Source organism: Buceros rhinoceros, unplaced genomic scaffold (assembly GCF_000710305.1).
Source record: "Buceros rhinoceros silvestris isolate BGI_N320 unplaced genomic scaffold, ASM71030v1 scaffold9475, whole genome shotgun sequence".
NCBI lineage: Eukaryota > Metazoa > Chordata > Aves > Bucerotiformes > Bucerotidae > Buceros > Buceros rhinoceros.
In genome coordinates this window covers 22,698-37,206 of record NW_010412279.1, presented here as the reverse complement: position 1 = coordinate 37,206, position 14,509 = coordinate 22,698, and the positions used below count along the sequence as shown (strand labels likewise).

The 14,509-nt window shown below is 45.0% G+C and overlaps 1 protein-coding gene across 1 annotated transcript in view; it reads left to right on the top strand.

The window, feature by feature from the left end:
- The window catches only part of FBLN2 (fibulin 2), a 73,999-nt gene extending 69,071 nt beyond the window's left edge, over positions 1 to 4,928 (top strand). Inside the window, exons 15-16 of the mRNA XM_010136333.1 lie at positions 3,137 to 3,260; positions 4,252 to 4,928. Coding sequence (XP_010134635.1) covers positions 3,137 to 3,260; positions 4,252 to 4,609 — 482 coding nt within the window. The 3' untranslated portion in view covers positions 4,610 to 4,928. The remainder of the gene's footprint in view (positions 1 to 3,136; positions 3,261 to 4,251) is intronic.
- Positions 4,929 to 14,509: the final 9,581 nt, after the last annotated feature.

The window sequence follows — 14,509 nt, the reverse complement described above, 5'->3', positions numbered from 1 at the left end:
CATTCCTGCAGTTACACTAACTACCAGGCATTTCCTGCTCTTAGTTTTGCAGGAACCCTTCACATAACTTCTGTTTATGTATCTCCTCTGTTTAAAGTCTCTTCTTACTGGTAATGGCAGTGAATTTGCACTGTGTAAATCATGAATAGCATGAGCCTACCTGAGCCTGACTTTGGAGCACAGAAACAGAGTAAATGAAAATGAAAACACTTTAAAAATATTTTGAAAGCTTATTTTTAAAGCTTTTTTTAAAGTATGACTTCAGAGTGCAGTTATATCCATGTATTTAAAATCTTATGTAAAAGTCACCTTCAGAGAACTCTCCTAGGGCTTTTTTTTGTTGTTATTTTCTACTTAGAGCGCTGGCACGTTAGTTGCCACCTCTGCCAGCAGTGAGATTTGAACTGAGGACTTCTTCCAGAGTTAATAGTGTGAGTCACTGCGTTCACCAGCCAGCACAGCTCTCCCGAGCTGGAGGCACCCAGTGTGCTCCAGGCGCTGGAGAACAAAGGTTGGCCACGTGGACCTCTGGATGGCAGTTGTGTTGTTTGCGTGGTGTGAAACCCACCCTGTGTGGATGAGGGTTCCTATCGCACAGACCAGCCCCGCTGGGGGAACTTTACGGTAACACTTGGAAGAGCTTTTTGAAGCATCTCTGTCACCTTAGAGGGCAAAGCAAAGTGTGGCGTTTGCGGGGCAGCTCTGTGCCTGGCTGGGTGCAGTGGGATTTAATCAGACACTGGAGGTAGCCCCTGGTCCGTGCACTTTTTTTGAGCTCTGAAAGTTCGTAGTTACAAGTTTGGGCAGGTTTATCTGTTGAGGTCACTCTGAAAATGTGGTCAGAGGAACAGTCTGAATTGATGTCAGCTGCCCTAAACTCGTTTGTTTCCTCCAGCTAAAGATCTGGCTCCAGTTGCTCGTCATCTGACCAGTTCTTCAGTCACTGGTGGTACATTCTTTGTACCTTGTTTTTTCAGTCAGATGAGTTGTACCTCATGTAATAGTGCCTCAACATATGGATCTTTTTGGAGAAACTGCCTGTGGTATTCCACAGCTCCGCCAAACTGGTGAAGCGAGTGCTTTCATGACGATTGCAATATGGAAGAGATTTTCTTTTCACCTAGGGGCACTTCTGGGAATCAGCAAGGGATTTAATTTTCTTTGATTCTCTCCTGCTTCCTATTGTATACTTTTCTTTGCAAGACTTTTAAACCAGTCAGTTCAGTGTATGAGATCAGTTCTCATCCCAGGGGAATGGAGGTGGTAGGAGGTGGTAGTTCTCCTCTGAGTCTCTCTCCTCTGTGACAATTGGCAGAACCGCAGAGCCCTGCACACTCCACATGGTTTGTCTGTTAGCATTTATTTCATTTTTAAAGCCTCCGTGCATTGTCTAGACGTTTGGGAGTACACAATGTGACTGTGAGATCTTTGCCAATAGTTTCTGCTCAAGCTGGATCCTTCTTATTGCATCTGGTTTTCAGCATTTTCAGGTCCATGGCTTGGGCTCGTGCACGTGTATTATTTAGGTAACCACGTTTTATGCTCTAGGCCATAAAGTGTCTTTGAGCTTTAAATGTTCTTTATTGTCTTCTGCAACATTACTTTTCATTATGAAGAGATATTTGTATTTAATTTAAATTTTCAGAAATGTGTGCCACATTCTGAAGTGTTGTTCTTCAGTGCCCATACTTCATAAGTCTGGTGGAGCTCTTATCTCCTGGATGGTGCAGCTGTGCAGCAGTGCTTACTCTGCTTTGTATTTGCACCCTGCTTTAATCCAGAGCAACCTTCGTGCATCGATAAATCCTTCTCCTGACATAGCCCAGCTTTTTCCAAGTCTCAAAAACTCGGTGAGAAGGTCCTCTTGGCTTCTCACATGGGTTGGTTATGTTCTGATGGGAAACCAGTCCTGCAGCCAGTTAAATGCTTCCTCCAGCTGTTGAGCTTATCACCCGTGTACTGTGCTCACGTGCAGAGCAGTGTATGAGCACCACGTCTGTTTAGAAACACCTCACTAGCTCTAAGCACGAAGCTGTGGTTCAGGGAGTACCGGTGACCTGTGAAGCTGTAAAAACTGGCCCGTCACTTTCAGGAAGCAATTTAAAAGCTATCTTCAATCAGAACAGCCTGTGGGAAGCTTGCACGGCAGCTACGGGGATGGACAGTTTGGCGGGTCTGAGAAGTTTGGGGTTCCACTGCCTTAGATTAGCGCTATCTAGATATTTTATTCTGGTTTCTTTCAACCTAGTTTATAATGTTACTCAAACACATCTCTGCCACCTCAGGAGCAAGGGAGACTGTGACCGTGCAGGGGATTCTCTCTAGATGTTCGTGTTTGGTTTGAACCAAAGAGGTTCATGTTTGGTGTTTATTGCAATGGGAAGTAGCAAGACAGAGGAGGATCTTGGGGGTTGAGAATTTTCCTTCCCACGTTATTCTCCACTGAAAGTTCAACCCTGTGTTGCATCAGAATGAGAACAGCTACGTTCACAGGAGTGTGCCAGTGTTTGTGAAGGACGAGTAAGGAAAGGAACCTCCCCTGTGGCAGAAGGCCAGCCATGGCCATGTGCTGCAGGAGAAGGACATGTCTCTGCCAAGCAGAAGGACTTTCAAACAGCTTGACAAGGATCACAAGCTGCTTGTAGGGAAGAGTAGGCTCCCTTGTTTGTTGCACACGAGTGCTCCTGTCATCGCTTATTAACTGATAATCATAGAATCATCTGGTTGGAAGAGACCTTTAAGATCATCGAGTCCAACCATTCACCCTGCACCGCCAGGTCACTGCTAAACCACATCAAGGAAGAAGATTTGGGGTTTTTTTAGCAGATAACATAGGAATCAGAAAACTGCGGTTTACCCTGTCACTCCAAAGGCCAGCAAGTGTCTTTGCACAGAGGTGAACCTGACACACCTCATCTGACTGTGCTTCACACCCCAGGTGTTTTGCCGGGGTTCTCGCTGTGCTGGTCTGCAGGCAGCAACTGAGCAGGGACGACAAGGACCCTCGGCTTGCAGAGCTGACTCCTCTTGCTTCTCATGCACATAGAGTCTCGTACGCGTATTACAGCCCATAAATTGTGATCATTTCTTATTTTTGAACTTAGCATGTCTTTTTCCTTGTGGTTCTTCTTGTTAGATATCGATGAATGTGCAATAGGAACCCATAACTGTTCAGCAGCAGAGACCTGCTATAACATCCAGGGCAGCTTCCGCTGCCTGTCCTTCGACTGCCCTTCCAACTACAGAAAAGTATCTGACATGTAAGTACTGCCATCGCCACGAGGCGCATAGCCCAGCCCAGCGGCCGTGGATGTTACGTCGTGCTTTCGCTTGTGTGCGGGCGTAAGTGCTCGGAGCCCTAAGAAGCTGCTTTGGTCCCTGGAGCACGTAGACTTTTCCTGTGTGGAGCTTCTGTTCAGTTCTGCATCTCCCTTCTTCCAAGCCCTGGAGCGCCCTCCGTTTGCCCTCCAGCTGCTGCTGTAACAGCCGTCACCAGAGCTAGCAGCTCTGCTCGCTGCAGCTCTGGAAGGGCTCTGCTTACAATTAAGTTTAAAATACAGTACAATATTCTGTGCTGTTTATGTCATTGCAGTGGCTGCCAGGCTGCTCGGTGTGCTACTTTTACAGTGGTTTGGGGGCTCCCTGTTTAATATTCGGATTGCAGTTCCTCCGAGAGTTTTGAAACGCTGAAGGGGAGCAGGATAACGAGCTTGCCAGGCTGCAGAGTTCTGGGAATGGCACAGCTCCCAGCTCCCCAGCAGCTGAGGTCTGGGAGCCCCCAGTCTCCCTACCCATCTCCAACCTTTAGTTGCTTATGGCTGCAAACGTACTTTTCCTGCCTTATGGAGTTGAGCAGCTTTGCAAGTTGGGGAGCTTGTTTCCCACTCCTGTGTTTTCACCACCTTTTAAAAAGTGGTTTATGTTTTTCTTTCCTGGGAGCACTGTCCCAGGATTGTGCTGTCAGTGATGAATCATGGGCTCCTCTTCCAAGCTCCGTGCATGACTCAGGCTCTTTCCTGGTTGGGGAGCTTCCCAACACAGCTGTCCATGTCCACGATCTTTTTCTTGCACTATTGTACTCTGACCATTATATCATTTACAAATGCTTTATGGCCACTGGAAAAGCAGAACAAGTGCCTGGCAATTACCCAGCTGAAGGTTGGGGCTCCTGTTTGTGCAATACTCTGAAATATGTGTATTTTGACCTGCCGTTCCATGGTCACTGAACGTGCTTCATTTCTCATCCCTTAGGAGGTGTGAACGCATCAGTTGTTTTAATTATCTGGACTGCCAAAACACCCCGGTGCGCATTACCTATTACCAGTTGAACTTCCAAACCAACATTGTGGTCCCAGCTCATATTTTCCGTATTGGACCCTCACCTGCCTATGCTGGAGACAACATAATCCTTACTATCAACAAGGGAAATGAAGAAAACTACTTCAGCACTCGAAGGCTGAACTCGTACACGGGCATTGTCTATCTTCAGCGACAAGTGAAGGAGCCTAAAGACTTTTTGTTGGATGTTGAAATGAAACTGTGGCGTCAGGGAACATACACTACTTTTCTTGCCAAAATTTACATTTTCATCACCGCTCATGCGTACTGAAGCGTGTATTGACATTGGATTTTATTGGTGCTATGCTCTTTAACTCTTCTACCAAAGCTTAATACTGTCGAACTGGCATTTAATGTATCTAGCCTTTATATTATTTTTCTATCATGGCTTTAAACTTTTTTATTGGTTGTGTAAATTAAGTTAATTTTTATCGTTTGTTTGTTTGTTTTCTTATGCAATTCTTTACATCACCATCTGACAAAGAGCGGAGGAAGCGTTAGAAAGGCAGTACATATATCGTATTAAATGCTGGAACTTTTTCTTAGAAATTATTTTTAGATCTAGTCACATCTGCAGGCTATTGCACTAGAGAGCAAAGATGTCCCTTGGGAGTGTTGGTTTTTGCCACTAAGGGAAAATTTCTCTTTATTAGACAAACTTACTGTTTGGCTTAGCCACTGGCCTCACCGAGGGTTGTCTGTGGTGAGATGCTGCGCGTGTACACGGACGGTTAGCTCACCTCATGTTACCGGTTTATTTTCCTCCTTCCAACTTTCATAATATGTTGCCTAAAAAAATATATATAAATAAAACTCCACCAGTGAAAAAGCGTATGAATGAGTTTTGCTTTAGTAGGACGGCTCATATGCTAAGTCTTTGCCACACCGAGGCCTTAAGAGACTGCCATGCCTCCAGGTAAAAGCTCACATTGCCATTTTCAGTCTGTATAAGTGCTGGGATTCCTCTTTGTACGGATCCATTCTGTGTAGGTAACTGTAAGCGTGGAGATTGGATGCTTTATAATTCTTAAAGGAAGGTCCGAGACGAAACCTGGAAATGATGAAATAATCAGTGACTTCTCCTTATTTTAAGGCTTGAATGAGCCAGTGAGGAATCACTTGCAATTTAAAATAAACAAAAAAGGGCAGTTGCTTCTTTTCAGGAAAATGACTTCAGTTGTGTTACTGAATGACGCAGAGGAAAATGATAGTTGAACTGGTGGTTTGTATTATGCCACTTAGAAAATAGCACAACCAAAGTTTTGAGCTAGATTTCCTCTGGTTCCACAGGAAACTGGATGAAGTCCAAAGTCAAAGGGTGGATGTGACAAACCAGAGTATAATTGAGGTATTTGTTAGAACTTAGAAATGAGTGTCAGAACTTCTTTATGGCTATTTTCTTCTCTTTTTTTTTTTCTCCCCAAAAAACTCAAAAGCTCCAGAGTTTAAATTTTCTGAGCTTCCTTTGTTCCAGCTATAATTATTCTGCAAAATGTTTTAAAGGAAAAACATCGCTGCAATATATTGGTTTATACTACACTGCAGTTTAATAATCACAGAATCCTGGCTGGGAAGTGACCTCAAGGATCATCTGGTCCAGACTTTCTTGGCAAAATAATCTGCTCTCTTCTACAGTCAGTCTTACTCTGACCAGAGTATGCACACAAAAAATAAAAGAAAAAAGAAAAAGAAAAAGATAAATCAAATCTTGCAGCTTTTTATGCCACAATCAACAATTTTATTATATTGTAAATATTTGTATGAACTGCATCTTAAAATCTTGTGAACCCCACCCATATGGTGACAGGGGAGATGTTCTGTATGTCGCAAGGCCAATTTCTTCCACTTCAAGTCACTTCTTTAATTTGGACTCTCTGTTGATAATAAAGGGCACATCTTTCTGTATCTGAAAGATATCCTACAGATATCTGCATGTATCATAAGGACCCATCACCAGGGAAAAACTGTTGCTATTCCCCACCTGCAAAATACAGGATAGCTGTGAGCTTTTCTTTGGTTTTGCTATAAAACTCATTTTGTCCAAGTGATCACCCTTCCATCTTTTGTTTTCCACAGTTAACAGTTTCATAAGCATTTAGCAGGGAAGTGCCACCTGAGAAACACACCCTTCTGCAATCTGTCGCTTGCGTTAATGAGTATCTTACAGCCACCGGCCTGGCAGGATGAAGCGGCAGCAGCGAGCAGGAAGGCCTTTCAGAGCCATTCTGCACTATACATGTAAAGTGGCGATACATTTCTCCATGCCCCGGTGGGGCACATCAAGAGTCACGAAACCCGGAGTTTTCCGTCAGCATTTGCATTTGATTGAGTCTAAATGATCTTCAAGCCTCGATAGTCTTTCTTGTCGGAGAACAGGCGGACAAGCCATTTGTTACGTGCAGACCTTTTGCTGACTAAACCCAGCTGTAGTCAATCATATTAAGGATCTGGCAGGTTTTAACACTGACTTTTCTTTTTCTAGACAGGTAATTGATGAAGAAAGTTTTAGCTTTGCGTACTATTATAAGAAAAATGCTGTGCTATAAAAATACACGTCTTCGTCAGCACTGTGTGCAGGAGGTATTGAAGAAGGTTAGAAATAGTTGCTCGGTGCTATTGATCGAAGCAAAGGAAGGGCTTATGGCAGACAATTTCCCATTCTTCTGTTGCCCAGATTACCGGAGGAACCTTTCACTTTTCAGCAACCCCAAGTGTATCCACTGTCAGCTATAGTAGGAGCTGCAACGCAGGGACAGTTAGCTTTGATCTTTCTTAGGACAGTGCTCATGACAGAACTTGAACAAACACATCCACTGACCAGTGAGGATGTGCTTTCAGTGGGTCACAATGGCTTTGGACTGCAAAAGCTCCTTCAGCTGATCTAGCTCCTAGTTCCCATCTTCAGTAATGCTCCTACTACTTTGGTTGGCTGGGTAAGCTAGACAGAGAATGAGAGTGTGTATCCACGTACACAGAAGAGGTCTCAGGGAAAAGAATCATAGGACTGCATTGGGTGGAAGAGACCTTTAAGGTCATCAAGTCCAACTGTCAACCCAGCACTGCCAGGTCATCACATCTTAGAGGTCTGGGAAACCCCTCCAGGGACAACTCCACCACTGCCCAGGGCAGCCTGGGACAGGCCTGGAAAATCCTTTTCGGGAAGAAATTTTTCCTAAATTTTACCTTTATGTTTTCTTCCTTAAAACTCCAGTAGCTTTCCTGACTTCTGTCTTGAACAGCTGTATTTTTCTTTCATCCATGCACCCCACCCCACCCCCCTCCATTTCTAACGAGTTGAGTAGCTTTTATTTATTCCCTTGGCTTCTTTGGCTTCTTTGTGCCCTGCCCTGCCTGAAGTGAATTAAGAACAGCTGCCCAAGAACTGTGCAAGCTGATAGATTCATGAGGAAGACAACAGCTACTAATAACAAATTATAGCAGACTTGGGGAAAGTGATTATATGTGTATAAAAACTGATTATTAGGGTGTTCCCAAAACTGGAAATGGCCTTTCTGTGACCTGCACATTCTGCTGAGCCTTGCAGGTTACTTACTTTATGAAATCTGACCTCTCTGTACTTGGCTGTTGCATTCCCTGGGGGATCTAGTGATCTCAGAGGCTGAGGAAGATCAAATATGTCATTGGAAGGAGGAAGAAATTAAGATCTGAGTGTTTGCTGGAAACTTGATGGATCTATTACAGAATGAAACATTAAGTTTTCTTTTGACTGGAATTTACATGACATATAGTTGAAATAGCTATAGATGGGTGTAAAGATGGTCTTACCTAGTATTTTGAGTTGTTTCCTTTCTGCACCAGGAGGGAACAATTGTACAATCTCTTTACACGTAAAAACTGCATGTATGAGGGTCGCTGCAGGTGCCCTGGAGTCTGTGCTAGCATTCCTGTGTGAGCCTGGTGTAAAGAAAAGGCATTGAAGTGCTCAGCTTGGGCCTTGCTCCTTCTCCTTCTGCTGGAGGATGGCTCACCCGTGGCTCTCCTGTCACAGAAGAGGAAACTGCACTGGCCCAAAATTCTTCAGCTAGCTCTAAGATCCCACAAACAGAACTTAATTCACCTTTATTTTTCTTCTCCTGTATATCAGTTATTCTGCAGTCTAGTGATTTAGGACAGAAGCAGATTTCAGACTTACAGATTTTATGGTCTGGATCATCCTGTGAGCTTAAAGATGTACTAAGGGATATACTACAAAAACAGCCTTAACGTCAGTGCACAAGACAGTCTGCTCTGCAAAGGTCCCACTCAAAATGCCTCTCTCTCTCTCTCTCGATTTGGTATTTCAGAGAGCAGGGGAAAAGCTGGGCCGCCTCCTCCTCACCCCTCTTCACTTTGGGAGCATTGCCGAGGAGGCTGCTCCCTCGCAGACACCCTTCATCAGAGGAAGCCGGCCAGAAGTGGACCTGCCTCCCAGTGAAAAGAAGCACCCAGTGTATGGTCCTCCTCGACCCCACCTCAGCCCTGGGACGCGGGGGCACCTTATGAAGGTAACAGGCTGCCTCTGCCTCTCCCAGCCGGCAGGGCTTGGCAGATGCTCAGCCACCTGGCAGAACTGGTGGAGCTGGGCTTCTGGCGAGGGGCCATTTCTCCTCTGTGCCCACTGGGTCACTGCTTGTGCTTGTCCCTTTGCCCACTCGCCCAGCCTTGGGGGCTGTAGTGCTCTGGAGAATGCTGCTCCTCACAGTCCAGCAGGGAGCAAGCATGCTGACAACTGCGTGCAGAAGGTGGAAAGCACAGGAGAACCACACAGAAAAACAAAGTAAGATTTTGCAGTCCTGTGGTACTGTGGTAGGTAGCTATGGTGCTGAGTTTGGGGGTTGTGTGGTCCTGGTGTAAAGTCCATGTGATTAAAATAGTGTTCTTCGGGGGCAGGTAAGTTTTATACTTCCCTTCAGACCTTTGCAGGGCAAGGAATTACTTTCATCTGGTTTGCGGGGTGCAGGGCGTCTGTTGTGTGTCCTTTGTCTCCCTCCCTGCTCACTGTAGCTTATGTAAGAAGCCCTGGCTGTTCTTCCCCATTCATTTTTCTTTTTATTTCTTCGTCTTTCCATTGCTCCCACCCATGCCAAGAGGAAGAGGAAGTTCCAGACGGGGAGAATTAGGATTCAGCAATAAAAATAGATTTTGAGGTTAAACAAAGAGTATCTTCCCACTTTCAGTGTTCTCTGCATTACAGAGACATTGATTTTGAAGTGGCTACTGAAAACCAGGATTTAGTTGTATCCAGTTTCAGTGATGCGGAACTGAAGTCACAAACTTGAGCCTTTTGTTGTCTTCAGTTGTGCTGTGTAGGTTGTGCCGTGTACCACCAGGCATCTTCTGCTAACTCAAGTAGCACAATGGGAAAGTAATTCTTTATCTTGCATGTTCTCTATAAATACCAGTCAATGCGCAGGACTATTTCAGAGCTTCAGAGCCCTGTAGATAAGCTCTACCCTTCAAGGGCTCCTGCTTGAAGTCCCTTGGCACACGCTGCTGGAGGAACTGGCTGGCAGCAGCAGGCCAGCTCAGTGACACTCGTTGTTCTGAGACTGACCTATGGGTTCTTCTCATCACTGCTGGTAGAATGGGCATCGCAGAATACCTCTCGTTGGAAGGGACCTGTGAGGATCATTGAGTCCAGCTCCCAAAGAAGAGCAGCTTCTTCCAGCTGCACCCCACTGCAGAGGCTTGCTCAGCCCACGGGTCTTTCAGGGAAGATGGTGACACGGGCTTCCCGTGAGCTGAGGCTCCCCTTATAGTGGGGTTAAGGATTCTAACATCTGCTGTGGATTTTCTTTTTTTAGCTGGAGTTGAGAGGAAGAGGATGCCATTGTGGTGCCTTCCAGACTGTGAAGGGAGGGATAGGAGGAGATCCTTTGTTCGTTAGTGAATCTTCTGTGTAGCAGCCAAGAATTGTGGTAACTGCATAAATTCACAGCATGTTTCACAGGATGTTTTAATTGCTTGGATCTTGGGATGGTGTAATGGTAATGGTGGGCTGGAAGAACTGAACTGGTGATGCAGGGCTTGGGGGAGCTGCCGCAGCAAAAAGGGCAGTCTGGTCTACAGCCCAATGGGAAAGTAACCCTGGGTTCACCCCAGGTAAGGAATCCGTCGCAGGTGAGATAACTTGTACTGGCAAGTGATCCAGGGCTAGGTTAGTCAACATACAACGTATGAGAAGGGGGATGGAAATTAATTCTGTCTGGGGTTCATGGAAATTTCTTTCAGTGGTAATAGTCTATAACTGAAGTGTTAAATCAGATCCCACAGAGAAACACTTGAGTTCCTGGAGAGAAATGCTGATTGTGCAAAGGGCCATCTGAAGGAGTCAAAGTTCAGCAAAGTGCTCTCCGTGGAACAAGTGAGGGAGGGGGGGAGAATGAGGGGGGAAAATAGATCTGAAATCTAATTTTATAGCAAAATGTGCAGAGTGCTGTACTCTCCTCTGTGCCATGATTCTTAGAAAGTAACTAAAAAGCATATTAGTAACAATAGTTGATCCAGTGCGAGGAAAACACATCCAAAATATGCTATTGTTACTATCTCAGAGGCTGGAATAAGTCCTGTGGACTGTTTGTTCTCTGTCACCTGAAGTTCTCCCATGTCAGACACCAGAGATGGAACCAGTAGCTAGAGGGGTGAGGCTGAGTGCTTGGGTGTCACAAACACACGGCTGTTGTGGGTTGGGCTGTGTACCACCAGGCATCTTCTGCTAACTCAGACAGCACTGAGAAAAACAAACAAAAAACCTCCCCAAAACAGCCTTGAAAATAATGATTTCCTAAGGAAAATACTAAATTTTCTTAAAGAGTTTTGTGCAACTCTTGCAGAGTTTTTCCCAACAGCTGTGGAGGCAGAGCTCCATTGAAGTGATTGGGCTGGGTGAAGCGAAGACGCAGCTTTAATCAAAACATAATTTTCCTCTGGGGAGTGGAACAAAAGCACGTATGACAGATGTTTATGATGTTGTGTGAATCACATCGGGAAGACTCTGGCATAGATAATGACGGAGGCCGTTTATGGATATGATAGCTCCATATAGGCACTACAGTATTGCTCAGAAAGAGGGTGAAGGACGCTCCAAAGCTAATGGACAGCATTAGAGTTGCCAGACTGTGCGCTGTGAGACCTCCTCATCCTTCCACCAGTCTTGCACCCTGTACAAAGATGGTGTGTGTGGAGCTTGGTTGGTGGCAGTTTGGCTTTGAGGGTTGTGTCTGTGTGTTTTGTGATCTGGACTGGGCAGTGTCCAGAGAAGGAGATGGTGGGAGTTCGCATCTCTGCCATGGGTGCAGCGTGCAGGTAATTTGCGTGTCTCTTAGGCAGTTGACATCCTTCACCATGTGGTGCAGAGCTGCTCTTTACATGTGGTGTTTACCAACCCAAGACTGGAAAAGCCCCATCAGCTCCACCTCACAACTTTCCCATCCTTGGAAATCCCTGGACTTCACAGTGTATTTTGTAACTTTGGTACTTTTAACCCAGCCACAATTTCAATCTCTTCCTTTTATGAATTCCCCTTGCAGCCTCTCCTCTTCCGTAGCTGCCTCTTGTAGGTTGTCTTGCTTTTACCGTATTGCCAGAAGGATTTTGTTTCATCACTTCTCTCCCTTTTTAAAGGGCACAGGTCAAAAACAGAAGCATCCAAAAATCCATCAACCCTTTTTCACCGATGCCTTGGAGCAGCTCACTCATCCGCAGGCAGTACCGCTGTGCTGCCAGTCCCGAGTCTGAAGAAGAATATTGTTCCAAATTACTCTATGGCTTTAGACTGTGCAGTGTTGCAGGTTTGGAAGGCAGCTGTTCTACATGCTTCTGGGACTTGCTGAGTGCGTTGTTGAATGAGCACCCTGGGAAATCACTAATAAAAGATGATTTATATTTTCCCAGTTTTCACTGATTATTTTTGCTTTTGTTTTTTAAAGACATTCTGTTTCCTCTTCTCTGGGAGTGCTTTTGTAGAAGAAATCAAAGGTAGTTTTTACTGTTAAATATTTGTTCCCACACGTCCTTCATGTGAATTCTTTTCAGAAGGGTATTGGAATTTTCAGTTTATGTTCTCAAGCATCATCTTCTCTACGGGCCAATGTAAGAAAGAGCTTGGGGCGGAGTGGTGGCATCGCTATGGCTGTGTCTGGCCTGATGCACCATCGGTCTTCAAGTAGTGGAGTTGTTTTTGGGCCTGCTGTGACTGCAGTTGCGCTTGGTTTTATTCTGTTTGGGATTTTTATTCTGGTTTCTAGAACGGTGCAAGTGGTGCCGTTCACAGGAAGCAGTCGCGTATGTATGTACAGTATATTTACCTGGTTCACAAGCTGGTCACAAAATCTAAAGGAATGGGGGGGATTTTCTTCTCTCGTAACAATAAGTGAATTATTTGTAGATCGCCCTATCCCCCTGCCCAGGCAGGGCTAGCCATCTTCAAATGCAAATCAGGGTGTTTCATTATCTGCGGTGTATCCTGTAGCTCCCTCCTCAGAATCAATAGCGTAGAGATTTGCAGGCAGGCTCATTTTCTTTTAGCGCTCGTCTAGTTAGTTAGGAAAATAATAGTTTCTCCCTGCCTCCTCCTACCTTTCCCCCCCTCATTTCTCGTCTTAGCCACTGAAGAAGTATTTTCTCTGTTCTCACTCATTTACACTTGCCACAGCAGTTCAAAGATACTAAGAATATATTTTCTCTTATGCTGATAATTGCTTTTCTTGGCCATTAGCTGATCAAAGTGGAGGAAATAGAGTGGGAGCAGTCAGACTAAATAAGAGATGTTTGGAGCCGAACCAGGGCTGGAGCTTTCTTGGGGGTTTTGGTTTGTTTTCAAAGTGCTAAATTACTCATTCTCTGTGTACGGGTGTATCGCTGGTGAATACACATGTAGTAACTGTGAAGGTAGTAGGATGGTTCCTCCACGGTGTAAACCAAGGCTTAGCTGCATCAGCCTGTGCCGCTGTCCCACCGCCTGCCAGGTGCTCTGTTGGGACCATGTTGTTTCTCCAAACTCAGAACTGAGGTTTTGACCACTCTGTGATCTGAAGGAGCGTGTAGCTCTGACACAGGTCTGTCTCATGAGCAAACTGAGGCATTTCTTTTCCCCGTCTGTAAAACCTTTTTTAACCTGTCCTGCGAACTACAGAGGCTGTAATGAAAAACTGGAGAGCAGGGCTTTCGGTGTTTGGGGGCGTTTTTAATAAATTTTAAAAAAAGTAAAACTTAAGATCTCTCTTTTGTGTTTTCTGGCACCGTTTTTGTTTGAAAAGCCTGTGTGGAACGTGAAGCCAAAACTTTGTATTAGCATAAATATTTTGAGGTCTTTCACCAGATCTGTTACACTTCCTGTCACTGTATTTCATCATCGTTGCTCTATAATGAGACTTTGCTGGTACTGGCTGGACAGACAGTCATAAGTTCACTCTGTTGCTTCATTTGGGATTTTTCTGGGCTCCCCCCTCTCCCTGTCAAGTGTTCGGCTACGTGAGTTTTGGCGGATTTGCTTGGCTCCAAGTGTGCCGAGACAAACCCGTTTCTAGATTTCTCCTTATTTGGAACAAGTGTCCTTATCGCCGTTGCCAAGAATATGCTGTGCTGAGCAGCAAAGGTCCAGGAGCTCACCACAATCGCTTGGAGGGCTGAAGTTCCCAGGGAAAGTTGGAGCTGGGGTGATTAGTCCAGCAGGACAGCGGCTGGCTGAAGGTGTGGACAGCCTATGAGCAGTGCAGACTTCTCCCTTGTCGTTTCATAAACACCGTTTCACAGCAAAGCTGGCAGCTTTGATAATCCCCACATTTTAATTTGACGCCGAGATGAAAGACAACTTTTCATCTCAAACAAAGCTTGGCTTTTTGGGTAGAAGCCTCCCTGTTTACTTGAGTGGCATTTAATCATCTCAAGAACCATAATATGTGTAAAGGCTTCCAGAAATGTGGGAGAGATGTTCTGATTTGCTCTTTATTTCTTGGAATAGTGTTTTGGAATAGACTAAAAGAGGATTTTAATGAGCTTCCTGGGGAAATTACTACTGTCCTTCGTTCTTGAACTAAAGGGCCATCTTAAAGCAGCTACTTGACTGCAACAAAAGAGGAAAAGTGTCTAAAAGAATTAGGATATACTTACTGGAAGAAAAGATGGCATTGAAATAGTCTTAATGATTCAAGATGGTACAAAGTGTTTCTTT